This window comes from Alternaria triticimaculans (assembly GCF_023758025.1).
Source record: "Alternaria triticimaculans strain BMP 0046 chromosome Unknown scaffold_11, whole genome shotgun sequence".
Classification (NCBI taxonomy): Eukaryota; Fungi; Ascomycota; class Dothideomycetes; order Pleosporales; family Pleosporaceae; genus Alternaria; species Alternaria triticimaculans.
In genome coordinates this window covers 1,077,802-1,105,758 of record NW_026055968.1, presented here as the reverse complement: position 1 = coordinate 1,105,758, position 27,957 = coordinate 1,077,802, and the positions used below count along the sequence as shown (strand labels likewise).

General features: G+C 54.5%; 10 protein-coding genes across 10 annotated transcripts; 7 read left to right on the top strand and 3 right to left on the bottom strand.

Moving 5' to 3' along the window:
* Positions 1–12: 12 nt before the first annotated feature.
* On the bottom strand, positions 13–3,690 carry J4E78_007525 (uncharacterized protein; the record flags this gene model as incomplete). Its single annotated transcript, XM_049368131.1, has 1 exon — positions 13–3,690. One exon carries the CDS (start codon positions 3,688–3,690, stop codon positions 13–15), a length of 3,678 nt encoding a protein of 1,225 aa, XP_049220452.1.
* Positions 3,691–6,912: 3,222 nt separating this feature from the next.
* J4E78_007524 (uncharacterized protein) lies at positions 6,913–7,974 on the top strand (the record flags this gene model as incomplete). The annotated part of the gene is made up of 5 exons (XM_049368130.1): positions 6,913–6,991; positions 7,056–7,096; positions 7,149–7,409; positions 7,574–7,708; positions 7,756–7,974. 5 exons carry the CDS (start codon positions 6,913–6,915, stop codon positions 7,972–7,974), a joined length of 735 nt encoding a protein of 244 aa, XP_049220451.1.
* A 424-nt stretch (positions 7,975–8,398) lies between these two features.
* On the bottom strand, positions 8,399–9,490 carry J4E78_007523 (uncharacterized protein; the record flags this gene model as incomplete). Its single annotated transcript, XM_049368129.1, has 3 exons — positions 8,399–9,176; positions 9,245–9,294; positions 9,350–9,490. 3 exons carry the CDS (start codon positions 9,488–9,490, stop codon positions 8,399–8,401), a joined length of 969 nt encoding a protein of 322 aa, XP_049220450.1.
* A 2,623-nt stretch (positions 9,491–12,113) lies between these two features.
* J4E78_007522 (uncharacterized protein) lies at positions 12,114–13,374 on the top strand (the record flags this gene model as incomplete). Its single annotated transcript, XM_049368128.1, has 4 exons — positions 12,114–12,170; positions 12,252–12,826; positions 12,884–13,130; positions 13,207–13,374. The coding sequence occupies 4 exons, from the start codon at positions 12,114–12,116 to the stop codon at positions 13,372–13,374; spliced, it is 1,047 nt and encodes a 348-aa protein (XP_049220449.1).
* Positions 13,375–13,422: 48 nt separating this feature from the next.
* On the bottom strand, positions 13,423–14,852 carry ALG2 (Alpha-1,3-mannosyltransferase-like protein; the record flags this gene model as incomplete). The annotated part of the gene is made up of 2 exons (XM_049368127.1): positions 13,423–14,630; positions 14,684–14,852. 2 exons carry the CDS (start codon positions 14,850–14,852, stop codon positions 13,423–13,425), a joined length of 1,377 nt encoding a protein of 458 aa, XP_049220448.1.
* Positions 14,853–15,188: 336 nt separating this feature from the next.
* On the top strand, positions 15,189–19,949 carry J4E78_007520 (uncharacterized protein; the record flags this gene model as incomplete). The annotated part of the gene is made up of 3 exons (XM_049368126.1): positions 15,189–15,402; positions 15,458–15,578; positions 15,626–19,949. 3 exons carry the CDS (start codon positions 15,189–15,191, stop codon positions 19,947–19,949), a joined length of 4,659 nt encoding a protein of 1,552 aa, XP_049220447.1.
* A 671-nt stretch (positions 19,950–20,620) lies between these two features.
* Positions 20,621–21,740, top strand: J4E78_007519 (uncharacterized protein; the record flags this gene model as incomplete). The annotated part of the gene is made up of 2 exons (XM_049368125.1): positions 20,621–20,771; positions 20,827–21,740. 2 exons carry the CDS (start codon positions 20,621–20,623, stop codon positions 21,738–21,740), a joined length of 1,065 nt encoding a protein of 354 aa, XP_049220446.1.
* A 790-nt stretch (positions 21,741–22,530) lies between these two features.
* J4E78_007518 (uncharacterized protein) lies at positions 22,531–23,122 on the top strand (the record flags this gene model as incomplete). The annotated part of the gene is made up of 2 exons (XM_049368124.1): positions 22,531–22,863; positions 22,913–23,122. The coding sequence occupies 2 exons, from the start codon at positions 22,531–22,533 to the stop codon at positions 23,120–23,122; spliced, it is 543 nt and encodes a 180-aa protein (XP_049220445.1).
* Positions 23,123–23,631: 509 nt separating this feature from the next.
* Positions 23,632–24,537, top strand: ALG3_2 (dolichyl-P-Man:Man(5)GlcNAc(2)-PP-dolichol alpha-1,3-mannosyltransferase; the record flags this gene model as incomplete). The annotated part of the gene is made up of 2 exons (XM_049368123.1): positions 23,632–23,934; positions 23,989–24,537. The coding sequence occupies 2 exons, from the start codon at positions 23,632–23,634 to the stop codon at positions 24,535–24,537; spliced, it is 852 nt and encodes a 283-aa protein (XP_049220444.1).
* A 741-nt stretch (positions 24,538–25,278) lies between these two features.
* Positions 25,279–26,646, top strand: J4E78_007516 (uncharacterized protein; the record flags this gene model as incomplete). Its single annotated transcript, XM_049368122.1, has 2 exons — positions 25,279–26,135; positions 26,190–26,646. 2 exons carry the CDS (start codon positions 25,279–25,281, stop codon positions 26,644–26,646), a joined length of 1,314 nt encoding a protein of 437 aa, XP_049220443.1.
* Between the last annotated feature and the right edge of the window lie 1,311 nt (positions 26,647–27,957).

Genomic DNA, 27,957 nt, shown 5'->3' with positions numbered 1-27,957 from the left:
CTGTTGCCGCGCTCATTCGACCTCTGTCAGCCACCTTCGGATTCCCTCTTTCAGGGAAGAGTCGTTCTCGGTTCTTGGGTGAGAGGTCTTGGTAGTCTTTGTCGTTTTTGTCTGACCAGCTTCCTTAGAAGGCTGTCTTCCTCCGCGCTCAGTGGCTACGTCTTTGACGACAACTTCCAACGCTTCGAACAGCACGCTCTTACAGTCAACATGCGGTACTTCGACGTGTGGAACCGCATCTGACTCCGCTCGTGTATCGCGCCGACCCCTTCTGCTGCTTGATCGTGATGACTGGGCAGAGTTGACACGAGTCACTTCACCAGACTGGGCCAGTACACGATCCACACCGTCTATGAGGGTAGAATCGAAGTCCATGATGATTTCCTCATCGAACTTCTCAGCGAGGTGGACTTCAGTCATCATTGGAACAGCGCTGCCTGAAGTATACGGATTGCCGTAACGCGAGTGGCCGGGTGCCAAACCAGTGACGCCTGGCGTCATGGCCGATGACTGGTAGGTAGGTGTGGGGATCAGCTTGACAAGGCGTCGTAAGCTGATGCGCTTGATCGAAAAGGAACTCGTGTCAGCGATAAGAGCAGAACATATATCCATCCAACGTTCAAGTGGACCAGACTCCAGACTCGGTGTAGTCACGGTACTCAGAGGTGTGGGCTCCGCGCTCATTGCCCGCTTGATGTCTCGTTCAAGGTAGCGATATGGTTTGATAGCCTGAACGGCGAAGTCAGGATGAAATTGACTCAGCCACCCAGCAACGTTGACAGGCTGCTCTGGCTCTCCGTGAGGCGTTGATAGAACTGAAGACTCGCCAAAGCTGGAGCCTGGTTGACTTGAAGCTGACCCGAATCCTCCCAGCAGTGGAGACTGTAAAGGGGAGTCGAAGTCGGGGAGCGGCAGGTCAACGTCGATAACGCCATCCTTTTCATTGACTGACAATTTCAAATGACTCTCAAAAGTCTTCTGACGCTCGGGTATCGGCCGCGCTGCAGATGCAGGGACACCGGAGGTGCCACCGTTAGAGTAAACACTGAGGGTGTCTTTTTCGCCGGAGTCAGGTGCAAACGGAGAATCGACGGCATCGCTCTCGAAGACACGGTCCATAGAGAGTTCCTGTACCATGTGCTCAAGCTGCGATCGAGGGCGCTCTTGCCCACGAAAGCCCACGCCATCATCTGTCGTTTGAAAGTACTCACTTTGGTCGGTCGAGGACGAGCGACGGCCGCTCCAAAAGTTCATGAAGCCACTCCAGCGACTAGTGTTGCTAGAATCGTTGCTGGCAAGGCTGGTCTGACCTGTACCGCTCCGTTGTAGGGTGCTGATCAAGTTGGTGGACGCCAGACTATCACTGCTTTCTGGTCTCATGTCAGGCATGGTGCCGGACGACTTTGTTCTAGGGAAGGTGAAGTGAGCGACAGGCATGGCATCTTGTGGGGTGGCTGTTGATGTGGTTACAGTACTGCCTGTTGTGACAGGGCCTTCCGACATCGAGGGGACGACTAGAGTGGTCCGGACTGAATGTGCAGAGGAACGTCGTGAGTGGCCGAGCGGACGTACAGGCTCTGACGTCTCAATCAGGGCCGACTCGGAACGTTCGTCTAGAGCCTGCGTAGACGGCTGATGCACACTCTGGGGTTTCGGGGGCTGCAGAAGAATATTGGACATGCTCTGCTTACCCCTCGGTCCCCGTTTAATCTGTCGCCTTAGCGATGGCTGCCTTGAGGGCGGCATGTTGGTCGGAGGCGACTGTGAGTAAGCGCGCAACGACGCCGAGGTGCCAGGGCGCGCGTAAGTGCTGTCGCCCATGGCAGAAGCGTTAGGTGGTAGAAACGCAGCCAGTAGAAAGATGAGCCTCCGAGCAGCCATCTTGTCCGGGGAAACAATGACAGTGCGACTTGGAATGGTGAGGTTTTCTCCAGCAGTCGCTTTCTGTAGTTCGCGATGGCGCTTGCGGTGCCACCTGGGGCCCAGGATGTTGAGCCATTCAGTGTGGTTACCGAGGAAAGCAGTAAGCAAGTTGAAGAAGAAGAAGTTCTGTTCTCGTCGGCCTGCCCAGCGACCAAGCCATCTGGCCTCCTCGCGCCACACGCCCCATTTGCCTTGACCTGTCATTACGCGGGGGATTCTCATGCCGCTCACGACGCGATTGCCGGTCAGCTCCGCTGCGTCTCGTATCTCTTTGTCCATCATGAGGGCGTTCGGCTGCAATCGTAGGGCTCGTCGACTGGCCTGCAGAGAGGAGTCTCGAAAACTCGTCCGCGAAGGCTGGTTCCTTTGGTGGTGGGCTACAGGTGTGGCCATGCCATCTGGCGATTTGGGCGCCTTGAACTGAGCCAATATGCGCTCCTGAACTACGTGTTGAAGACTGCTTAAAGCGCGCATGATGACATCCCAGTGCTGTCCTACAACATCAACGCGGTCATCGACGTCACTACACAACGACGAGGATAGGAGTGATTCGACGCCCAGGTTAGAGTCGATGAAGGCCCATCCTGCGCGGCGATCCGAGTCCAGTGACGAACCAAGAGAATCCTGTCCCGGGGCAGAGGTCGAAAGGTGTCCAGGATTCCTGGTATTGGCGCTCCGAGACGAAGGTCTCAGGCTCGGCGACGTGTTCGATATGGGCAGGTGGAGGATAATGGTAATGGCATACATGGGGCTCTTCCGCACGTGTGACGGGTATGGCGGCTTAGGGGCACCTGGCTTGACGTTCGTGGACGGAAAAGGGAACCCATTGCCTTTCGGCAGTGAGCTCTGCGGTGTCGGCGTGCGGTCGTCGTGATCCTCGTCCGGCATGGTGACGGAGAACAAGCGCGTGATGAAGATGGTCCGTCGCTTGGGCTCTTTCGCTATGCTCTCGGACGAGTCGGCGCGGGGCATGTCGGTCGGGAGGTTGGCGGGAGTGAAGGATTTGGCGAGATGGCTTCGGCGGCGGAGGCCCTCAGCACGGCCCAGAGAGCTTGTCGCATCCTGGACGCTGGTGCTCAGGATGGAGGCATCGGCGGGCTTGGTGTCGAGGGGCACGATGTGGATCTTGTTGGAGTTGCCGCGGTAGTTCATGGCGAGGTTGCCGAACATGCAGTCGAGGCAGATGTTGGCCAGGTCGGTCGACTCCTTGGCCCGCGCCTGGGCTTTGGCCTGGACCTGGGCGTGCTCGTCGATGTTGGGCATGGACGAGATGGAGCTGCCGCGGGTGCGTATGCGCGTGAAGCCCGCGACCGTGGGCGAGCGCGGCGGCGGCGTGGGCTCTGTGGCGAGGGAGGAGCGACGGGCATGCAGTCCGCCAAACGTCGGGCCTGCTGTGCCCGCCGCGCGCGCGCGTGTCGTGGTGGGTGAGGTGGGCGATGTGGGCGGGTCGGCGCGCGGCGGGGCGGGCTTGGAGTCGAACAGGATGGCCTTGGGCATTTGGGGCGTCTCATCCTGGGCGATGATGATGCGGCAGTCGCGCGGATAGTCGAGGTCGATCTCCGGCAGAGGCCCGTCGTGGGCGCTGCCGGGCGTCAGGGGCGCGGCGTGGAGGGGATAGGGCTGGCCCTCGGGGTGGTAGAGGGTGCTGGTCTCGGGGTACAGCAGATGGCGCGTGTGGCTCTCCTCCGTCGCCGAGTCGAGCACCGTCGGCGGCGGCGCGTGGGCGGCGCTGGAGCCTTTGCGGCTGCTGAAGAGGTGTCCGATCATGTCGAGAGGGCGCATTCCGCCATGGAAGCGCGCCCAGTCTTAGGAGTGGGAGGGCGAGGCGTCGATATTATGGCGGGCTCGAGCAGTGCGGCGTGCTGGTTGACCCATGGCAGTCTTCTAGGTAGTAATTCCACTGCACTGCTACAGGTGATGCGGGGCAATGAGGGCTGCGACAACAAAGAGAAGCGTGTCGCGTGGGCCGTGTTAGTGAGGGGAGCGCGCGTAGCCTAGTGCAGTGCGGCCGCTGCTTAGTTATAGAAGGGCGGTGAGCGGCTTCTGCTACTATCGTGAAAGGATCGACTCACGACGCACATCACCGCTGCACGTCACCCCTCCACCACGGGCCCACCCAAGTATTCTCGACATCACACGTCCCCCAAGTGGGACAGCCAGCCCTCACTTCGACGCGGTGATAGGTTTCAGTCGAGAGAAAGCGCTCCATCGCCCTCCGTCATCACAGTGCTACACGTCCGCCGACGGCCATCAGCGCCTGTGGCTGCGGATCTCCCGGGGTACCCCAGATCACGGCATGCACGTCTTTCTAAACCGTCCTGGTGCAATCCGCCGCCTCGCTTTGACAGGCTGACGCACGCCAACCCGCACTTTCGATATCAACAACTTGCTCCGCGTCGGACCACCTCCGCGGGCCATTGTCGTCGGGGCGGAAGGGACTTGCCTTGCTTTCCTATTGGGACATGAGATTGCCCAGCAAACGGTAATCTCTGTCCACACTGCCTTACTGGACAACCAACAGGCTCTTATCGAGATCGTGTAACCGTGCCCGCGTATGTGCGTGTGCATTGGGGGATCTTGGTGTTGATAACACATTGAGATATCTCAAGATGGCCGCTCACCTGCCAATGTACCGATCATGCTCATGCAGTGCAATTGCTATTTCTATGCATCTATATCTGAGCAGATGCTTCGATATCCAAAGCATTCTTCCGTTTTCCATCACCGTGGTATCATGTCCGCCTTCCGCGATACGCGTCGTTTGTCCAGCTGGGAAGAGATCGACACATGTTGGTGTCTTCGGAACAACGTGACGCGACGTTCCGAGCCTCCTTCTACTGCTGGATTACCCGCCGGTATCGGGTGACGATCGTGGAATCTATCCGTGTAGATACAAGTGCATAGTGAGGCGACCTAGGAGATCCTGATGCTCTGAAATCCAACGAAGTAATACCGGGCGTTTAGGGCGCAACCAGAGACCCCGAGCCAAATGTCGACATGTCTCAGATGATCCACACCGCCTGTCGTACTGGGTAGCATCGCCTCAACTCGGATAGCCATCACGAGACTGTCAAGCTACACTCTTTCAGTTCAACCAAGTCAATTACAACTCCAGCTCCAACCCACGCCGTTTAACCATGTTACTAGCTGACTTGTGTAGGGGCGGAAACCACCGCTCCAGCTCACACCGCCTAGCCGCCGGCACGACTTCGTCTCTGCTTTATGGAATGTCTGACTCCGGGTCGCGAGGACAAGCAGACCCATGCGGCTAGATGACAGTGCAAAATCCCGAAAAGGCCGTCACTACATTCTCTATATCAGGATGTCATCATTGCTACGCCAATATTGCTGATACAAACAGTCATGTAGCAGTCAAATGGAAATACAGGTGAAGTACATAAAACCCTATCAGCCCAGAACCATCGTCCACGCGCTTAGTCGTGATCTTCCAAGCTCAACGTTTTCTTTAGCGATGCCCTACCCAGCGATGACTTTGTCTGCCCTTTCACATCTAAAAGCCCCGATAATGCGTATCTTTAACGTGCCTCTCCACAAAGCGACTTTTCCAATTTCCAAACCTTCTGTAGTCACTCTCACACCCTCTCACGAAACATCGGTTGTGTTTTTCAGTGTCGGCATGCCATGCGATGTTGTCGCGCCTCAGACAGATCCTACACTCTTCGCAACCGATCGGGAACTCCTGTTGATGGCATTCCAGCTTGTAGCCATTGGGAAACCATTGAAGACAGACGGTGCACTGTTCGCGTTCGAGATTTGCCCGGGCTGAAAAAGAGTATGTGCCCGTAGATGGTGTGATTGAAAACTCTGCCATTGCGATGGCATGGGTGTGGCTCGAGGTCTCAAGAACTTGGACAACAGAATGTGCTAGACCATTCGATTGTGCGGTGGAGATGTAGCCATTGTCATGATTTGTATAAGGCATGAGAGCCTGGCTAGGATCATAACGTGCGTGTGGGTTGATGTCGTCGGCAAAATGAGCGCGAGGATGACGAGCGCGTGTGCCAATGTGACGACGTACGCTACTGATATCTGTGGAATCACTGTTGTAGTTGTATGTGTGTCGATGTCGCTCGCATCGGGTTCCAGTGCCTCTGGCTCGTTCGCCGCACCAGCATAGCGGCATGTTGAATCGACTCGAAATGTGGAAGGCTAGATCAGAAAGAAGGTGGTTTCGGGCAGCGAAACTATATCACTATACAGCCTTTTGAAAAATTTACAAACCACCAGGCTGCATACACGAGTGGTCTTGATGGCGTGCAGGTTCACCGGATGAGACGGGCCCAATAGCAGACGGGACGGCAGGGAAGAACCAATGGATGAGAGGAAAAAAATGCATATTGACAGTGAGATAGTAGAGAGAGACGGTCTCCTCACCGGTCTTCAAAGAGATAAGATCAGGCAACGTGGCTGCTGATTTTGTAGTCCAGCCTTGTGTGATGTCGAGACATGGCTAATGTGTCAGCGGTAGGAAGCTTCAGGGACTGTCGACAGCAGCAGCGTAGGTGAATGTGTGAATGAAGCAGACTTTACAACTTCGGATATTAGAAAACGGTTGAAGCTGTGATTAAAGACGTCGTTCTTTTGGTGATGGACTGAGTTGCTTCCCTGAGAGCTTGGAGCGGTGTTGATTCCTGGGAATTCGTACATGCCGCAGCTTTCGCCCGACTGCGATCTTCCGCACAGAGATAACGAACAGAGAGTGTCGTTGACGCGCGAATTTGCGGTGCTCTCTACCGAAATAGTGACCTTGGAAGGATGTAGAGGAAGGTGTAGGCACGTGCCCAGGCGACGAGCAAGTGAGCGGCGCTAGCGGGGAAGTTCTTGGCGCTCTACGAATTTCAAGACATGGAGCTCTAGCTACGCGATCAACTTTGGCAACTCCGCGCAAGACACTGAACAATACCCTGGCCCGCAGCGCATACCTTACCCACCTTCTAAACCCAATATACACCACAGACTACCGCCAACATGAGGTTAACAACAGACCTCATCAACAATTCCCTGTCCTTCATCAACTGTCTCACGGAGCGCGAGCTCGATCTGCGAGGTGCGTTGAAAAGAGCAGATGCTACACTTGAGAGCTGAATTGATATCAATATCGTATAATCTAGGTCACAAGATTTCCGCGATTGAAAACATGGGAGCAGCGCGAGTGAGTTGCATCATTGCTCCGAACATGGAGCGCTATATTGACAAGGTGACAGGACAACGACGCCATAGACCTCACCGACAACGACATCGCACAGCTCGGCAACTTCCCGCTCCAACCCCGTCTCCGAACGCTTTTCCTCGCGCAAAACCGCATCTCCAACATCCAACCCAACCTCTCGTCGAGCATACCAAACCTGTGCACACTGGTCCTTACCAAGAACAGGATCGCAGAGCTGGCCGACTTGGATCCGCTGGCGGGTTTCAAGCAACTGGTATACCTGTCATTGATGGGGAACCCAGTCACAAGCAAAGAGGTATGTGCCTGACCTTGTTGAGCCATGAACGTTTGAGCCTAATGGTGCAAGCAAACTTGAGCCTGGGGATCGGAAACGGTGCAGGGTGAGCCACTCGTTGCGATTTGGCCGGCTCAGGATCGCATGATGGAGGCTATTATGCGCAGCATGCTAACATCGAATAGAACTACCGGTATTGGGTCATCTGGCGCTGTCCGACTGTGCGCTTCCTAGACTTCAGCAAGGTGCGGGATATTGAGCGAAAGAAGGCCAAGGAACTGTTCGGAACTGTCGAGGAGCCCACAGAACTTGCAAACCAGGTTCGTATAACGACTGTCTTCAAGTTTCATCTGACTAACTCTCCCAGATCTCGAGCAACAAGTCCAAGGGCTTCGTCGTCCCCTCGTACGCGAATGGTGCCGACTCGGGCAAAGAGCGCATCTACACCGACGAAGAGAAGAAGCGCATGCGCGCTGCCATCCTCAACGCAAGCAGCTTAGCCGAGATGGCGAGGCTGGAGAAGGACTTTGCCGAAGGTCGGATACCAGCACATATCCTCGAGGGAGGAGATCCCATGGAGACATAGGCGCTGTACTGTCCGGGAATCTTGACGAGGATAAACACGCACGCACGATGACGGGTATCACATCTCACGACTGTGCAAGGCCCTGCGCATGCATGAGCAAGAGGAGGCACGCAAGGACGGTAACGCACGGGAGGATTCTGCACGCACTGCATGACATGAGGCTTCGAAGGAACGCGCCAGCGTGCAATGGTTATAGGGAAGGCCTGGTGATACCACAACAGTGATCAGAGCACGGCACTGAAGCGCTTGAGTCGGAAGTAGATTGATCTGTAAGAATTGAAACAGACTGCTTTGCGCCAGAAGGCGTTTTCCCACCCATGGTATCGTAGTAATATACTCAGAACGCCGTGATGCCGTGTACCATCGTATCTCGAGCCTACATGATCCTGCCGTCCCGACGAGACATGTCCTGACGGCTTCCTTGCTACCACCCCCTTCCCCTGCCACCGCGTCCGCCTCTGCCACCACCGCCTTGATGACCCTGCTGGAAACCTCCGCCTTGCTGACCTCCAGGCCCACCGGGGAAGCCACCCATGCCCTGGCCTGCCATCTGCATAAAGGACGCAAAGTCCATCTGACTGGGATCCATGCCTTGCTGCATCATCTCTTGCATCATCATCTGCATTTGCTGTTCGTTCATGCCTCCAGGCCCCATAGCACCGCCGCCGCCGCCACCGCCGCCTCCTCCTCCCGGGCCTGTCGGCGGCGCACCGCCCGGTCCCCCATTGCCCTGCGGACCACCGCCCATGCCAGGCATACCAGGCATACCAGGCATCGGCGCACCGCCCATCATCGCCTGCATTTGTGCCATGTCGTTCTTCTGACCCTGCAGCGTGTTGGCCATACTGACTTGTCTTTGGCGATACAACTCCCACGTGAACTCGTCGAAGCCGTAGTTGAAGTAGTCCGACTGGTCCTCACCGGGTCGGCGCCAGATCTTCTGCTCTTCCGCTAAATCGGCATCGATGTCTACGCTGAGTATCTCTTTGCCTTGTGGTGGGTAGACGGGGTTCCCATTGACATCGATGGTCGAGGTGCGCTGCGCGGGGAAGGCGGTGCCCGAGAGGGCGGAGGCGGACAGTTGAGGGACAGTGCCGCCAGTTGTGGGGACGGTCTTTGGGGGTACTTGTTGCGAGGGCGTGGTCGAAGAGGTGGGCGGTGCTTCGATCTTTATGGCTTTGGATTCTTGGGGTGCTTGCGCGCTGGACCGGCGTGTCAGTAGCTGTAGTGATGACAGGAATCTGAAGCTCGGAGCTCAATAGAAGCTTACGCTGTGGGTTTGGGGGCTACTGGCGCCTTGTCAATGATGATCTCGATGTCCTACAGCTTCGTTAGAACTGGCGCAAGCTCTTTGTGAGGTTCTCGTGCGGCATACCGAGTCGCTGTCTTCTTCATCGCCCGACTCTTCGTCCATTGGCTCATCGCCGCTGGAGTTGTCCTCCTCTTTCTTTGCCTCGTTGGTCTGCTGCGTGGCTGTCTCGTCGCCATAGAGATCGTCGTCGGATTCGTCTGCCATGGTGCCGTTCTTTTGCTTCCACCAGCTACAAGGCGCGCCCGCAAAGAGTGAGCCCTCCCAAGGGATTACTGTGTATCCAACTCTTTCTAGTGCACGCACAATTGCTCGAGCTTGCACAAGCTTCCGTTTCGTATTTCTGCGGGTTTTTGGGTTTCCACGAAGTTCGCGTGTGGGATCCGGGTGCTATACGGCTTCTGCAGTGACTTGGCCGTTGGTAGTGAACGTGAGCTTCTTTGAGTTGCTGGATGAGGGAATGATTAGCCGAGTAGACTGCACGCGTTCTGGCCTGTGCTGTTGCTGGCGCGCCGCCAAACAGACGCAGGCATTGTCCGTTACATACCGACCCATCTTCTGCACTGTCAACCACGCGCATTTCCACGCGTCGTGTTCTTCAACGCTCGCTATCACCTCCTCGAGTTTCTCAGCGCGAGAAACCGGAGCCACGCCGCGACTTTGCACTTGCGCAGCCATCGTGAACGATCGCAAACAGACGACGAGTTAGACGCACAATAACGAAGGAGATTGGAACAAAATGGCGGGCTTTGGGCGATCAAACTCGCTGAGTATCAATACTGGCGGTGGTGGTGGTCTCTTGTACGTCTTCCCACATTCTGTACCAAGCGCTCTCTTGGGTAGCAGCCTCTGCTACTACCATTCCGAGTGCACGCGATGCAGCCTACATGGCAATTGCGACTGCTCGATGCATTAGACTGACGATACCAGTGGCAACAATGCAAACCAAGGCCAGCAGGGCAGCCAGCCCCAGAGCAGCGGCGGGCTCTTTGGGTCTGCCCAGCAACCGCAACAAGCACAGTCGGGCTCGCTCTTCGGCGGCCAAGCTCAGCCTCAGACTTCGCAGCCTGCAAGTGGCGGCCTGTTTGGCAACCTGAACAAGCCTGCGACAACGGCGCCTTCGAGCGGAGGCCTCTTCGGCTCATCCACCGCGCAATCAACACAACCACAGAGCGGAGGCCTCTTCGGCGGCGCATTAGGCGGAACCTCACAGAGCCAGCCCCAAAGCACACCCCAATCCGGTGGGCTCTTCGGCGGCGCTCAGTCGAAGCCATCACTGTTGTAAGAGTCCATGGCTGCTCGCGGTGACACAAACTAACTGAAAGTCCTAGCGCCTCGTCCACACAGCAGACAACAACACCCTCCTTGTTCGGGAACAACGCCTCCACCCAGCAAAATCAAACATCGGCCCCTTCGCTTTTCGGTTCGACTCAACAGCAAGCTCAGCCCCAGCAGCAGAATACTTTGTTCGGTGGCAGCATGAACACACAGAACAGGTCGAATACGCTCGGTGGCTCTACTTTGGGAGGGAACCAGATGGCATCAAGCGCGCAGCCCGTTCAGATGACCCTAGACTCGATACGGGGAACCACGCGTTTTAACGACCTGCACCCCGAACTGCAAAACATCATCCAGCAGTTCGATGAGGGCATCCAGCGCAAGGTCAATTTCTGCAGCCAGATTCGCGAGGCCCTCCCTGGCAGCGAGAAAGAGATCGACACTATTGCGCCTGACGTGGCCTACATCGAGACCTTCCTTTCCACTGTTGAAGTCGGCCTGGACAATGATTCCGCCAACATTGCGCACCTGAAAAGTCTCGTTAAGAAGGATGCCGACGACGCGACCCTCAGCTTCCGTGCCATTGAGAATCAGCGACTACCGGCGCAGTTCCACTACCGCAACAACGCCAATCTCACAGCGTCGAGCGCAAAGGCTCCTGCGACCAGCGCTCTGGACGATGACGACCCGACGAAGCCTGTCGACCTCATGGGTTACTTCAACCGCCGCACCGATGAGCTCGGCCGTACCCTAGACGTCTACCAGCGCCAGATTCGCGAGATCGAGACCCACCTGCGAACGATGGAGGCCGGCACCGTGGAGAAGGCTCAGCAATTGACCGGCAGTCGAAGCGCACCACGCGACCAGCGTCGTGAGCTGGTGGAAGCGCTCAAGGCCATTGAGGGCGCCATTCTCGACTCAGCGAAGAAGGTTGGACAGGTCAGGGACGAAGTGACGAAGCAGACATTGGGAAATGTCGGTGCCGCCCTGCTATAAGGCGTATCATGGAACATTATTTGTGCTCGGAGTTTGTAGCATTGAAGATTTGGGAAGGTCACTTCGTTTACAACGGCTCAGGCGCAACGATCTCTTGGACGGCATCCTACCCATGTACATATTTGGAAGAACTTGCAAAAGCACTAGATACCCCCAAATTCTGGGTCTTCCTCCCTATGTGATTGTTCATTCCATATCCCGAGCCTTGCTGAATATCTTGGTAACCCTACACTGTGATTGCTCATACCATAGTAAGGCGGAATTCCATCGCGAAGCGCTTTGTCACGCCAAACGTTAGTCAAGCTTTTCAATGCTGAGTAAAGTCCACTCTTGGAACACGCGCCCCACCAAATCGGGACCAGACGAAGCTATGACGTCTCCACCATCGTCCAGCTGCTTGCTTTCAATGACAGCTATATAGCCGCAACGCATCTCTGGAAGTGCATATTGCTATTCAATGTTCTCACGCGCTTTGCGACTCAGGACAATCACAAAGTGTTCTTCAATCTCAATAAGATATTCACGGTCATTCTCCACTACTCCAAGTCGCGCAGCCATGGACAAAGCACCCCAACAAGATAGCAAGGATGGAAAGGGATCGATCCTTGACTGGGTAAGAGATCTTGAAGTTGTTAGCCAGCTTTGCAGACAGGTCCAGTGGATATTGGGTTTTGCACCAACATACTGACTGCAGAATAAGGTCAAACCCGGTGACAAGAGCGGCGAGTTCAAGCGCCAAACATCCGTCTTCAGGAACTGGATCCAGAACAAGCCCGATGCCGAATTCCCACCTGAGAAAGGTCGCTACCATCTCTACGTCTCCTACGCCTGTCCCTGGGCGCACCGCACACTCATCGTGCGCCACCTAAAGGGCCTCGAGGACATCATCTCCTACAACAGCGTCCACTGGCACATGGCGGAGAAGGGCTGGCGGTTCGCTGCTTCCGATGAAAAGGTTTCTGGTAACACCACACCGGATCCGCTTCATGAAGGATACACGCATCTCCGCGACATCTACTTTGAGCAGAACCCAGACTACGAGGGACGCTTCACGGTGCCGACGCTGTACGACAAGAAGACCAACAAGATCGTCAGTAATGAGAGTGCGGAGATTATAAGGATGCTGTACACTGAATTCGACGATCTCGTCGAGGAGAAGTACAGGAAGGTAGATCTATTCCCTAAGGACTTCCAGAAATATATCGAGGCCATGAACGACTGGGTGTATAATGATGTGAACAACGGTGTTTACAAGTCGGGATTCGCTACGTAGGTTACACTAAATCGCTGAATGATGTTGAGTATGATGTACTAATGAGACCGCAGCACTGAGGAGGCATACACAAAGGCCGTGACACAGCTTTTCAAGTCTCTTGATCGTTTGGAAGAATCCATGGCCCAGTCTTCTACACCATATCTACTGTCGAGCCCGCACGTAACGGAAGCCGATGTCCGCCTTTTCACCACGATCATCCGCTTCGATCCTGTTTACGTACAGCACTTCAAGTGCAACATTCGTGATATCAGGTCGGGATACCCGCACCTTCACAAGTGGATGCGCCATCTGTACTGGGTATGTTTTCCTTAAGCCTCACAGTCCCTCCTTCGAGGATTATTGTCGGCCACTCTTACTGACAGGAACGGAACAGGACTACCCCGCTTTCAAAGAAACCACAGACTTTGAGCACATCAAGAAGCATTACACAAAGAGCCATGGTCAGATCAACAAGTTCCAGATTACGCCCATTGGGCCTTTGCCGGATATCTTTGAGAAGGACGACGAAGTGCCCAGTGTCAAGGCTGCGATCAAGAAGTAGTTTACGCATTTGATATATAATGATATTTCACTTCTCAAGATCACACATCTACTGTTTCAGAGCTAGTACCATGCTCGCCGCAGCCAGAGCGCCCATCAGGCCTACAGCCAGTATGACAGCAGCGAACGGCATGAGCGGCGGGCGCATGCTCTTCGACGTCATATTTTTGATCTCCGTTTCTAGGCGTTCAGCCAGCTTCTCTTTCGAGAATTCAGCGATGACTCTTTCCCTACCCCACTTGCCCATCTCTCTGAGCCGTTCTTCGCCCTCACCATCTTCGAGCGCAATGCGCATAACTTCGGTCCAGTCCTGCACTTTGGTGACGTCTCGCAGCCAGCCCGTCTGCCCGCTGATGACTGTCTCGGTGGGCCCGCCTTCGTTGGCAGCCAGGACCGGTGTGCCTACCAACATTGCTTCTAGCGGTACAATGCCGAAGTGTTCATGTAGTGGGGTGTATACGAGGAGGCGCGAGGTAGACAGCAGCGTGGCCTTGAAGGCATTCGGGACGGAGTGGAGGAAGAGGACCGAGATGTCGTCGGGGATGGCCTGGGCGGTGATGACAGTCTTAGCAGTCGCGTGCTTCAGCTTGAGAGAGTCTGCGAGTTCACATAGCTCGGTGTATGTAGAGACGTTCTCGGCCACCCTGGGGTCATATCCACCTGCGATTACAAGCCGCGCATCTTCGCGTTCTTTGGGCGATAACCCCGCAAATGCTCTGATGGCAAGCGCTACATCTTTCTTCTTCTCGAAGCGGTTGATGCTGAGGAGCACCTTCTTGTTCTTCCACAGCGGGGTAACCTCCTCGACCGACCCGCCTGCGTTGATGTCTACACAGGGATATACAACGCCCGGCTCACGATGTTTCAGGGTGGGGAAAGCCTCGCTAAAGATGCTCTTGGTGAAGTTGCTGTTGACGACAATGGTGTCGCTGCACCCTGTGCTCCAGCTCTCCAGCCAATCGAAGGGTCCGCGGTACAATGCCTTTAGTAGGCCACCCTTCTTTGCAAGTAGTTTGTCGGGGAAGTGGCAGTAGAAGATGACGCGCGGGCGTGGCTGGAGAAATCGCAGGAGCGGGATGCCGGCGCTGAGCTGGTCGACGAAGAACGCGGAAGGCGCGAGCTTGGGGAGCTCTTCGGTAAACAGGGCGATCTGGAGGATCAAGTGCACCTGGCGCACGATGGCGCAGAGGATGGCGAAGCGGCCGAGGAAGGCGGCGGGGACAAGGGTGTTGCCGCGCACGCGCACGTCGAGGGTTCCTTTGGATCGCGTCAAGCGGTGCGTGGTTCCGAGGTGCTGAATAGAGGCTTACCATCGCGCGCCTCATCGAAGCAGTGGGCCGGGTCGCAGTGCGATGTGAAGATGGTCACCTTGTGCCCGCGGTTCTGCAGGCCAACCGCGGCATCGATGACCAAGCGCTCCGCCCCGCCGATGCCCAGGTCGGGGTGGAAGAAGACGACGTGCTCTTTCGTGTCCGCCATGCAGGTCGTGTGTTCGCAGAGAGACGACAATTACGTGTTGCCAGGCGCGGGCTGGGGTGGGCTGCGGGACACCTTTCCGCTTCGGAACTAGTGCCGAGGGCGAGCGCGACGGATGAAAGATGACCTGGGATGCTGCACCTGACGCGCCCGACATACATCTCGACACTACCTAGGTGCGTGTTCGGTTTCGTCTGACCAGACGCCATCCAACAGTGAATATAGCTACTACAGCTGCGGCGCGAGATCTGCATCGCCCCTTCCAATATGTTCGTCGCGGCGCCTTGATATAGCTCCACACCCTGGCACCACAACCACGCTCGCACATCGACCATCATCATGGGTCAGGGCTTCTCCCTCACTACGCTCTCGGCTGGCTCGGCCAACATCGACGTGCCCGAGCTGGCTGATCTGCAATATGAGAAGTCACTCGGAGCGGCGCGCTTTATGAAAGCCGTGCGCGCCCGCCACAAGGACGGTCTTGTTGTAGCCCGAGTGGTGATGAAGCCTTACGCTCAGTTCGACTTCCAAGAACATGTCAAAAGGCTACTCCGTGAGTTCAACAGATTCACCACTCTCCACATGTCTGACTGACTGACTGTTCCAAGATGAACGCAAAGTGCTCGCTGATGTGCCCAACGCTGTTGCATACCACCGCGTTATCGAGACGGCAGCTTGCGGTTACCTCGTGCGCCAGTACATTCATAGTTCACTCTACGATCGTCTAAGGTAAATCATCACTTCACTACCTACACCAATACACTAACGTCTAACAGCACACGTCCATTCCTGGAGGAGATTGAGAAAAAATGGCTGTCTTTTCAACTCCTTTGCGCCGTGCGAGACTGTCATGCGCGGAACATCTATCATGGTGACATCAAGACCGAAAATGTTCTTGTCACGTCCTGGAACTGGCTATATCTGGCAGACTTCTCATCGTCATACAAGCCAGCACATCTACCCGAAGACAACCCTGCCGACTTTTCCTTCTATTTCGACCTTTCCGGTCGCCGCACTTGCTACCTCGCACCGGAGAGATTCCTAGCTGCTGGACAGCAACCCGAAGGCGAGGGTGATGTCAACTGGGCCATGGATATTTTCAGTGTCGGCTGTGTTATCGCTGAGCTATTCCTGGAAGCCCCCATCTTCTCTCTCAGCCAACTGTTCAAGTACCGACAAGGCGAATACAATCCCGAGCATTCTCATCTCAGCAAGATTCAGGATAGTAGTATACGCGAGTTGATACTACACATGATACAAGTGGATCCTAATTCTCGGATGACTGCCGAAGACTACCTGACACATTGGAAAGGCAAGGTGTTCCCAACTTACTTTTACGGCTTTCTGCAACAGTACATGTACTCCATTACCGACCCATCGTCAGGGCGCAAGCCAGTAACCACCGGGTCTGAACACCTTGGCGAGCCCGATGAGCGCATAGACCAGATATATAGCGACTACGACAAGATTTCTCACTTGCTGTCTAACGAGGAAGGAAAGGAACTCACCAAACCTGAATTCACCCCTCCAAAACCGCATGCCAAGCTCTTTCCGCTCTTCGTCAACATACCAAATTATCAACACCAAGCCTCTCCCGCGCGGAGTCTGGCTATCGATGACGGTAATCTGGTTTTTCTAACCATCGTCGTATCTTGTCTGCGAGGAACAGCTAGATCCTCCGCTCGTGTCCGAGGCCTGGAGTTGCTCCTGGCATTCTCCGAACGCTTAACGGATGAAGCAAAGCTGGACCGTGTGATTCCCTACGTCGCTCAATTACTAGTCGATAAGTCCGAACAGGTCAAGATCGCTGCGTTGCGCACCTTGACACAGATACTCGCCATGGTTCAAGTTGTCTCTCCAATCAACGCCTACATCTTCCCGGAATATGTCCTACCCCGTCTAGAGGCATACCTCCCTGACTCTTCTACAAACGTTGGTCCCCTTGTTCGAATGCAGTATGCGTTTTGTATCGGTACTCTAGCAACTACTGCAGCTAGGTATCTGGACATGATCCAGGCTTTACGCGCAGAAGGATCGTTGCCGAATGCGGATCCTGAAACCGAAGATGACATGTCTTCATCCGCCCACCGGAACCAGTTCGATTCGGATCGTCGCATCCTCGTAGAGGCCTTCGAGAAACACACGAAAGCCCTCCTTACCGATAGTGACGCCTCTGTCCGTCGAGCTATGCTACGTTCTGTCTCTGACTTGTGTGTCTTTTTTGGAAGCCCGCGGGCCAACGACGTCGTTCTTAGTCATCTTAATACGTATTTGAACGATCCAGATTGGATGCTCAAGTGTGCCTTCTTTGAAGGCATTGTCGGCGTTGCCGTCTTCGTTGGCGGTGCTAGCTTGGAAGGTTACATTCTACCGCTCATGGTCCAGGCCCTAACAGATCCAGAAGAGTTTGTAGTGGAAAAGACCATTAGAGCGCTTTCATCCATGGCAGAGCTTGGTCTATTTCAGCGGTCCAAGACATGGGAACTGGTGGATATCCTTGCACGCCTCACAATGCATCCTAATTTATGGATTCGAGAGGCAGCTGCACAGTTTATCTCAGCTGCTTCTCGATACCTTTCAGTCGCCGATACGCACAGCATTCTGGTCAACCTTATCCGACCTTACCTTAAAGTCATCCCCTCTGAATTCTCTGAAGTACGGATTTTGGAATCGTTAAAGCCACCAATGTCACGGTTGCTCTTAGATATGACCTCAAACTGGGCGCTGCAGGCTCAGAAGGGTCAATTCTGGGTTGCAGCCAGGCAGCAGCAAACCTTCACCTTTGGGTCATCAGAAGATAGTCTACCCACAATCTCTGGGCGCGAACTAGACCAGAAGATACTACAGCGGCTACCAAAGAACGAAGAGGACGACCTGTGGCTACGAAAACTCCGCAACGCCGGTATGACGGCAGAAGACGAATTCAAGCTTGTTGCTCTGCGGGAGTTCATTTGGAGAGTGAGCAATCGCCGACGCTCGGATGGTCTCGCCGCTCCGACCACAAAGTTCAACAGCGTTGTCGTACTGAATGACCTTGGTATCAAGGCTCAGACGGTGCTCTTTGATGAAGACGTCCGTCAGGTCATGGAACAGACTAGGAAACCCAGCGCTCCAGAGGAGCACATTCAACCTCGAACGATCAAGGACGCTCTGCTGGATGCATCAACTACGGAGGCTAATGGGCTAGCCGAGCATTTTGAAAGTCAAGCTGGGCGACTGATACGCGAAGAGAGGGGTATCACGATCCCATTGCGATCGAAAATGTCTTCTTCCAACGAGGTACATTCCAATATTGGCTCACCACCTTCCGAGGCAGACATGCGGAGAAGGTCATTGCAGATCACGCGGCCATCTCTTTCCCCATCCAATTCCGTCGGCTCAACAGATTTATCCAGCAGCCTTCGCCATCGTAGTAGTGCTTTGGGACTGCTCGGCAAAGGAGAAAACAAAGCCTTGGCTGAGATCGGCACTACATCTGCCAACGCGTTCGGAAAGGTCGACGGTACTCATGTTCGAGACTCCTCTCGATCGCGACCTCCCAACTCCCCTCTCGCTACAGAACGATATGACCGGAGTCCAATGAGAGTTCGGTTCAGGAACGCACATAACTATACAGGCAACGATCCGGCAATTCTCAAGCTTCTAGATTCCATGCTCCTGGAGCGTTTTCCCACGGATGAGATCGAGTTTGGCCCTCGCGTACAATCTCCGATTAGGCGACAGCCCATCAGGTATAAAGACGCTCATCAGTCGCCAGCCGGCATACCGTGGAGACCAGAAGGCACCTTGGTGGCGAGCTTTGGAGAGCATACCGCTGCAGTAACGCGCATCCTGGTCTCGCCTGACCAAGCTTTCTTCATCAGTGGGTCGGATGACGGGACTGTAAAGATTTGGGACACGTCACGTCTCGAGCGGAACATTACCCGGAGATCACGACAGACTTACAGACTTGGTGAGGATGTCAAGGTCACGAGTCTGGTTTTTGTGGAACAGACTTACTCGTTTGTCGCGACGGGTGATGATGGTAGCGTACATGTGGTCCGCGTAGACTACATCCAGAGTCACGATGGAAGTGCCAAGTTCGGGCGACCTCGACTTCTTCGCGAATATCAACTCCCTAAGGGCGACTGTGCAGTATGGTCAGAACACTACAATGGAGACAACAGATCGGTCCTCTTGTTAGCTACTGATACCTCAAAGGTCATTGCGTTGGATTTGAGGACTATGGAGCTGCTGTACACTCTCAACAATCCTTTGGACCACGGCACCCCTACATGCTTCTGCATTGATAAGAGAGCGCATTGGCTACTGTTAGGAACCTCTCATGGTGTCCTCGATCTCTGGGATCTTCGGTTCAAGCTTCGCCTCAAGGCTTGGGTATTCCACGGTGCTTCGCCGATACACCGCCTCCGTCAGGTCTTCTTCCCCAAGTTGAAGAAGACCCGACTGTATATCAGCGGTGGCAGCGATCAGGGCGAGGTCACTGTGTGGGACTTCGAGAAGCACATCTGCAAAGAAGTCTATCGTACGGGACTGTGCAAAGATACTGGAACCAAGAGCACCACCCTCATCGACCTGGACGAGGAGAAAGCTGGTGGCATGCTCGGCCGCTTTTCAACCAGCGTCGAACCGACTGCTAGCTCGACAGCGGACCGCGGCGTTCGTGCACTAGCCATATGCACACAGGCAACGGACGAGAAAGGCGAGTCGAAACACACATTTCTTCTCACAGCAGGCCCCGACTGGAAAGTTCGGTATTGGGACACCAATCGGCCAGAATCATCGACAGTGGTGAGTGGCCTAGAGCCCGACGAAGGTAAACCAGCATATACCGCATCGCAGCCGAGTCCGGATACCATCGTCATTACGGAGAGATTACAGCAGCCGGCCGGTCAGGTGGGTAATGCAAGGGACAGCCGGGCAAGCACCTCAGCAAAGAAGCCACCAGCCAAATCATCAAGGTCAGGTGCCATCGCGTTGCAGCAGCAGTACTTGCTCAAGGGCCATGTTGATCGTATAATGGACGTGGCCTTGATTGAGCAGCCATACGGCATGGTTATTTCAGCTGACCGATCGGGCGTCATCAATCTATTTATGTAGAGGCTTTCTTCCCTGAATGCAACAGTGCGAAATGGCACCGCCAAGTTTACAGTGCCGGAGTGGTGTCTTGAAGATATAGACGTCGCGAGTGAGTTATGCAAAGTATTGCTTCCGAAGTTGGTTATGGTGACGCGTTAGTGTACAAGCCTCGGTTCCGCCCCACCCAGACAGCATCGCTGATCCTTTCCATTCAACACTGGGGAAGTCTCGCAAAGTATTTCCCCAACATTGCTTCGCCATGGGTATGCGAAGCGTACTTCGCGATCGCCGTACTCCGATACATCCTGGTATCTTATCCCGACACGTGCATACCTCCTTCCCAACGCGTCCTAGCCGACTGTGAGGCGTTCCGCGTATCTTTATCAACACCGAATCAGAGCGCGCGCCCAACTCAGGTGAGAATTCGACACGATATCGGAGGTTCCCACGCTCATGGATTCGGTTCCTGTTCCTGCAGCGACTATCATCAAGGTGCCCAGATGAATGCCAGATTCGGTACAGCTTCTGGGTATGCGGCGTAGCTGGATTTTGGTACCGGTTCAACCGGATCTGGCGTGTAAGGGTGTATATAAGCTGTGGTTTCTCGATAGTTGATGAGACGCTAGGAAGCTTGTTACGCTGCTTCTACGTCCTTCACAACCTGCACATCAATTCTATAGTCAATCGTCGACATGCGCTTTTCTCTGAATACCGCCCTTGCGGTAGCACTGGGCCTCGCCTCATCCTCGGATGCGCTCAAGATCCTCATGGGCAATGATGACGGATTTGGCAGTGGAAATCTGAGAGAACTATACAAGTTGCTTGTTGATGCCGGCCATGAGGGTAATTATTTCCATATTCTCTGACATGAAGTACTCAATGCTAATCCGTCATCAAGTGCTTGTCGTCGCGCCAGCGCAGCAACAGTCCGGCAAGGGCAGCACCGTCATCTGGGCAGAGTCAGCAAACCTCACGATTGCGTCCCAGTACGACATTATTCCTGCAGGTGCGCCAGCAGTCGGCAGAGATCCAAATGACGAGAACATCTGGTACTATGACGGCACCCCCGCGGCGTGTACCTTCGTGGCGCTCGACTACGTGCTTCCGCGTTACTACCCCGACTGGCATCAGACAGCCGATCTCTTCGTTGCCGGACCGAACTACGGCACAAACCTCGGTCCCTTCGTGATGCTCCTGAGTGGCACCGCAGGCTCAACTTTCGCTGCTGTATCGCGATCTATCCCCGGGATCGCCACCAGCGCAAGTAACAAGGCGGTGCCTTACTTCAACGTAACAAGCGCCTCGGACCCCGCCGCATTGGCTGCCAAGGTCTCCTTCGAGGTAGTGAACGAGTTTATCAAGAACACACCAGAAGGACAGAAAGTGCTGCCTCTGGGTTATGGTGTCAACATCAACATTCCCGAGCTTGTCAACAGTACCATGCCTCCAGTGGTTAAGACCAGGCTCACAGGCGAGGCCAACACAGACGTGGCAGTCTACAACGAGACAAGCGGCCTCTTCACGTGGGACAACGTCGACCCCTTGGCTGCTGGAATCAATGCCGCGTACAATGGCGATACAAGCCTGCCGGGCGAGACTTGGGTCGTGGCTGGCGGCGGTGTTAGTGTGAGTGTGTTCACCATGGACTTCTCAGCGCCGAGCATTGAGTACACGGAGGCAGTCTATGGCAAGGCTGAGAGCCTGTTCAGTGCTGGTTCAAGTGTAAATAAGACGGACTACAGCAAGAGGATGATCGAGGAGCGCATGCGCAAGAGGGGAGCCATGCTCAGCGGACGTGACGGCGGAGCATGAAGCTCGCGTTCCTCTGACCTGTTATTAAGTAATCAATAAATAACGCTGAGGGCGGAAGCCATGGAGCTGGGAGCAATGCCCCACACCAACCGTTCCTGCCTCAAACACGGACCATGCTCAAACACCAACATAAGTAATCATCGCTTCTCTGCGCGCCGTTCTCTGCTGTCAAACCGCGGACGCCAAACTCCCTCTGGCAATGTGACAGGTACTGTACCTGCTAAGCTTTTGCCAAGCTCATGCGCGGCGGTGCCTCAGTCGCAGGTTCTGACGTCCAGAGGGTTTCACAGCCTCGCCGTTCAGGAACGACATTTCGCTCAGGCTCTACAGGGTTGCGCGATCCATCGTTTGGCGACGCGCAACGTTTGTAACTTCAGGCCGATTTCTCCTACTCGTGGGAAGATTCCACCAGGCGCTGAGTCGATGTGTTTTGGTAGTGGGCGCATAGAGCCCCACGCCCGAGATCGTGTACCAGATGGCGCCTGGAGAGGCGCTCAGGCGGAACAGCTCGGCATGAACGAAACCTCAGGATCGGAGATGCTGCTTTGGGTGTGTCTGGCCTACGGCTGCGCTTCGTCGAGCAACTTGTATAAGAACGCATTGCAAACCCGCCGTCTTAAGTTTCCTACTATCATCAAGCGTTTTCAATCATCTTCTTCGAGTACTTTAAACATATCCAGCTTGACGCTGTAGATTCCATTCTCATACCCTCTTTTTACCTACCGTAACAGCTGTGCTGTACTTACCATCACTTTTACTCTCCCGAATAATCTATACATACATATTCACCATGTACTTCCAATCTTTCGCCGTCCTTTCGCTCGCTGCGTTCTCTGTCGCCGCACCTACTGCCAACAAGCGCGCAGTGGTTGCTCGCCAGGCCGGCCCAGTCCTCGCCGACACGACTTACAACGACATCTCGATCTCTGGCGGACAGGCTGGAAATGCGCAGGCAGAAGCTATGGCAGCCTTCTCGGCACTCGACTTGCAGAACCCGGGAAACATCGATCCGGCGGACCTCACCTTCCTCAATGAAGTCAACCAAGTCGCCAACGATGCGGAGAAGGAGGCTTTCAACCCAGCGGTTGAGGCTGCTACCGGCGATGAAGCCGATCAGATCCAGGTATGTGTTCTCTCAAAATCGCTGAGTTGCAAAACTAACACCGACTCAGGCCGGAAAGATCAAGAACAAGGTTCTGAAGCTTATGGCTACTGTTATCAAGCTTCAGGCTCAGCAAGCCCAGGGAGATGACACGGTTGCCGACAAGCTTGCAGAGGAAATGACCAAGCTTCAAAACAACATCGATCAGGATACTGCGGCTGCTGGTCAGGTCTCTATCGCTGAGCCGTTCGATGCTACCATCTCTGGCGGGGGTAACTAATGTGGGAGAGAGTGTTTGATTGCTGGACTGTCAATATCTGGGCCTCTTACCCTCACTCCTTGAAACATTCTTCTGCGCTGCGTCCATAGACCTGGGTAGTTCATTGCTTAGCTATATGCAATTGCAAAAATTAGATACCTTCCCAACACTTTTGTTCAGTCGCCACTTCTTTAAAGTACTCTCACCCGTCTCTCACGTCTTCTAATAATTGACTGTATTATTTCTAAATGTCCCTAGACACGGCGAGTGTTTGCGCGTTGGTGGCGTGAGTTCTGGAGCATGGCTTGGCAGGCAACACCTGATGGCCGGGACTTGAAGAAGTGCCGAGCGTGGAGCCTCGGAACGGCGTCGGCTTCGCGTCATGGCATGTTCGTCGACGTTAAATACTCTGGCCTTGTCAACGGCGCACTGCACCTTGATACCCATTGATGTTCGCGTAGCATTTATCTTTCGTCCCGTGATCTTTGCGCATTATCCTTTGTCCTTGTGCCATTGGCCATCCGTACACCATGTCGAAGCTGTCGCCGACGCTCAAGTCGCTCATCAACGCCGCGCACTCGCGCCCAGGCCCCGTACCCGCGCCGCCGAGGATCCAGGCTGTATACAAACGAATAGAAGAAGAGGCCACAGAGCGCAAACTCGGGCGACCATCATGGCTGGGCATTTCCACGGCCGCGACCATGACGATGAACTCGCCCGAGTCCATGGTCGCCCTATACAACAGCTCGACTGCAACTAGACCCGAGAGTGAGGGCGTTGCGACAGCGGAGTTCATGCGCGAAATTGGTCTCAAGTGCATAGGCTTCAATGGCGTGAGTAGCCAGTCTGACAAGGGAAACAGCGATGTGTACTAAGACATCATACAGATCCCACGCACGATCAACATGCTCAACGCCTTCCGCGCCGAACTTCCTTCGTCCATCGCTTCCAAGCTAAACACCAAACCTACGCGCTTTCCCGATCCCTCCAACGTCGAGCACATCAACAACCGCGGCCGCGCTCTTTGGAATGCCATCTACCGCCCATTAGAAACCAAACTCGAACACAAACTCGGCGAGGCACACCCCGATCTGCCCGTCTTCATCATCAACAGCGAATACGGCGGCCTGTTCACCGACCCTCCGCGCAAGGAAGGAGCGACCGTTGGCCGCATAACAACCAGCCTGATCGCCATCACATGTTTACGGGCACAACAAGGAGTTGGACCACAGGTGCTCAGTCATGTCTTTGGGCTGAGGAAGGCTTGGGAAGACGGCACCTGGAAACAAGAGCCTGAGGCGGGAGAAGAGGAGGGAATAAAGTGGCTAGTCAGTGATGAGGGATGCACATGGGTGCTGGAGAAGGTCGATGAGCTTGTTGAAGCTCTCGGTGGGGGACAAGGAAGCACATTTGCGCCTGTCAAGTCTAAGTTATAGGGTTGTGTCGAGTATATTGAGAGATGACGAGATATATTATGACCATGGCCGAGGAGATTAAGCCGTCCTTGTCTTGGTCGCGCATCAACGAACGAAAGACCTCAATACATCCTACACGCTGCCACATTGAAATACCCGTCGCCCGTCCGCGCGACCCGGTCGTTCGATAATCCCAAGTTCCTGGTAGAAGTCGACCGGCTAATATCTCCATGCTTTCATAGTTCAGCCGATCCGCGCTTATCTCCAAGCCCTTCCCCGCTAACCATCCCGCAAAGCTTGAATTCAGCCCCACCTTCTCCGACATGTTGGTCTAGCGCATCGTCTCATTCGAAGGCTTACGTCCGAGACCCGAGGAGTACTCACGTCACTCCGCAATATTGACGGGCTGGAGACTACGATGTTGCTAGTGAGTTTACCCTAGCTCATACCGGCTGGGTAAATGAGATGTGTGTCATGATCATTGCGTCGTCATCAATGGAAATGCATTCGTGATTGTCTTGTTACTTAGAAGCTTCAATTAGCAGATGAGGTTATGATGTATAAAAGAAGCTGCCTTAAAGGCTTTGATCAGGCGTTTGTTGGCTTAGGTATCCGAACATATCGACAATGGCGACAATTTTTCTACTACCACTGCTCTATGCCGGTGGAGCGTGTGCTCAGTATGTTCCCGTGCCGTGGGCATACACCCAAAATGAGCCTCCCGTTAAGGTCACCGTTGACGCGACGGTTCGACATCAAACGATGATCGGAGGTGGCTGCTCAGGAGCCTTTGGTGTTGCCTGCGATCAAACCGGATCTCGAGGCCTCTCGCCTTCAAACCAACAGCTCGTCAGCGACTATTTGTTCAACGAGAACCTTGGAGGTCTCTCTGTCTTGCGCAACCGCGTTGGCTCGAGCCCTACAGACGGTATTCTTGGCAGCTGTCCTACATCCCCATCAGCACCTGCCAACTACTCAGGCTTGGGAGCGAACGATTCCACCGCCGACAGCTGCCAGCTCAAGCTCACTCAACAAGCTTTGACAGCCAACCCGGATCTGTTCATCTATGCAGACGCTTGGTCTGCTCCCGGTTGCTTCAAGACTGATGCCACGGACATCAACGGTAGACTCATCTGCGGCGTGCGCGGAACCAACTGCACGCACGACTGGCGACAAGCATATGCTGACTACCTTGTGGAGTACGTCAGATTGTATGAAGAGAAGGGTATCAACGTCAACTTGATCGGTGCTTACAACGAGCCCGACTTCAATCCCGTCACCTACGCTAGCATGGACTCCGACGGATACCAGGCTGCCGACTTCCTCAAGGTTCTCTATCCCACTGTCAAGAAGTACCGCGAGGACTTACAGGTGTCCTGCTGTGACGCTACTGGTGCTCGTCAGGAACGTAACCTGCTTTATGAACTGGATCAAGCTGGTGGCGGCAAGATGTATGATGTCGCGACATGGCACAACTATCAGAGCATGCCTGAGCGACCTTTCAATACGCATGGTCAGCCAAACATGGAGACCGAGTGGTCAGACGGTAGCGGTCCTTTCAACACTACCTGGGATACGACAGGCCAGCTGGCCGAGGGTCTACAATGGGCGATCTACATGTAAGTCATAAACATTGCATTCCCTTTTGAAACACCGAACTGACTCGCAAATAGGCACCAAGCCTTCGTATACAGCGACACATCCGGCTACCTCCACTGGTGGTGCGCGCAAGACAACCCCGGAAACACCACCGGCAGCGACGCCATCCTCGTCCGTCTTCGAGGTAACACCTTCGAAGTATCCCGCCGTCTCTGGGCCTTCGCCGGCTACTTCCGTTTCGCACGTCCGGGATCTGTTCGTATCGATGCTATCAGTCCTGCTGAGAACCTCAAGGTTACGGCATTTGAGAACACGAATGGCACGCTGGCTATCCCTGTTATCAATGAGGCGCACTATGAGAGACAGGTTGAGGTTAGTATCAAGGGCTGTAATTTCACGATGGGCGTTGCGAATGCGTATTTGGCGGACAACGATCACAATAACACGATGGTTGGGACGTATGGTGTTAACGGCTCAGTGTTTGTAGCTTCTGTCCCGCCGAGGAGTATGACTACTTTCTTCTTGGAGTAGGATACGATTCTAGAAGTCTTGATCTTAGCCTAGGCCAATAATACTACCCTTCTGGCAAACATCACTTGCTATCTCGTACCCAGTTACTAGAAGATCATTTGCTGGATACAGCGCCATAACAACCGTCTGGAAAGCGATGAACACATCGTTCTACCGAACTGTGTGTGAGTGTGCCCCACAAGAGAGCTTGTATGGCGTGTGCGTAGTTTTGTCCACGCCCGTCTTGTGAGCGAAGATGGTGTGTGTATCCCACCGGTCCCATGTGAGTATAAAGTGGTCCAAAAGCGATGATGAAATCGAACACAGAAGTGGAGCGAGACGGCCATCCGTTTGTCTTGCTCCGCAAACACTGTAGGCGCCTGTCAGCGCAACTTTCATCGCTCACTGCGGTACTACACCGCCGCTAGGCCCTTTTCGTGTATTTGCGACAAATTGCTTGCTCTGACCATCGCTAATTGCGCGCAAACGCGAAGCTCCATCAACTTTTCGTTGCTCAGTCCTCCTGTTTTCCCTCTTGTTCTACGCGCTGATCGACTCTGGCGTGCCGCGCAGCATCAAAGGACTACACCACACACGAAAGCTATAATGGGCGACTGTCAGAATACCACTAGCGCATGCGCTGGAAACCCTCCTCCGACGATGACAACCCCAGAGTTCCCTCCGCAACCTGCCCGGGAGTCTGCGCAAACTCCAAGCCAAGGATGTGCTCAAATGATCGTGCCTTTGGGCTTTGCAGCGCAACTCCGAGCCGTACAGGACGCGCAACAGGAACAGGCAGAGCGCATCGCCAAGTTGGAGCAAGAGAATGCAGATCTCAATGACTTCAAGGAGAGGATTATCGATATCGCCGACCGCGTTCAAGCTTTGGAGCAGCGTGAAGCTTATCGTGCCGCAAGACGCAGGGAAGCAGTCAGTCTACTCCGTAACATGCGTACCCTGCATCAAGAAGCCGACAATGGATTCCAGCAACGCACGGTGGACATGCAGCCGGATGATCTCGAGGGAATGTTGGGCGCGTATGGCATCATGTTGACCACTGCAATGAACAACCACCAGCGTATGCTTGGCCAGATGCGTGCGAACGGCCAGTTTCCAGCGTACACAACGCCAGTTTCGCAGACTCGACAAGTGCTTGCACCGGTGCAGCGGCTCCACGTTTATCCGCCGGCGTACTCAGAGCCTAGATTGTGCCATGCGCACAGCTTATCTTACTGCCGAGTGTGCGGTAAGTAGACGCCCAACCGTCTCGTTGTCTCGCGGTCGAGTTCTATTCCTGAAACCATCAGGAATTCGACACATCAACACCGGCGC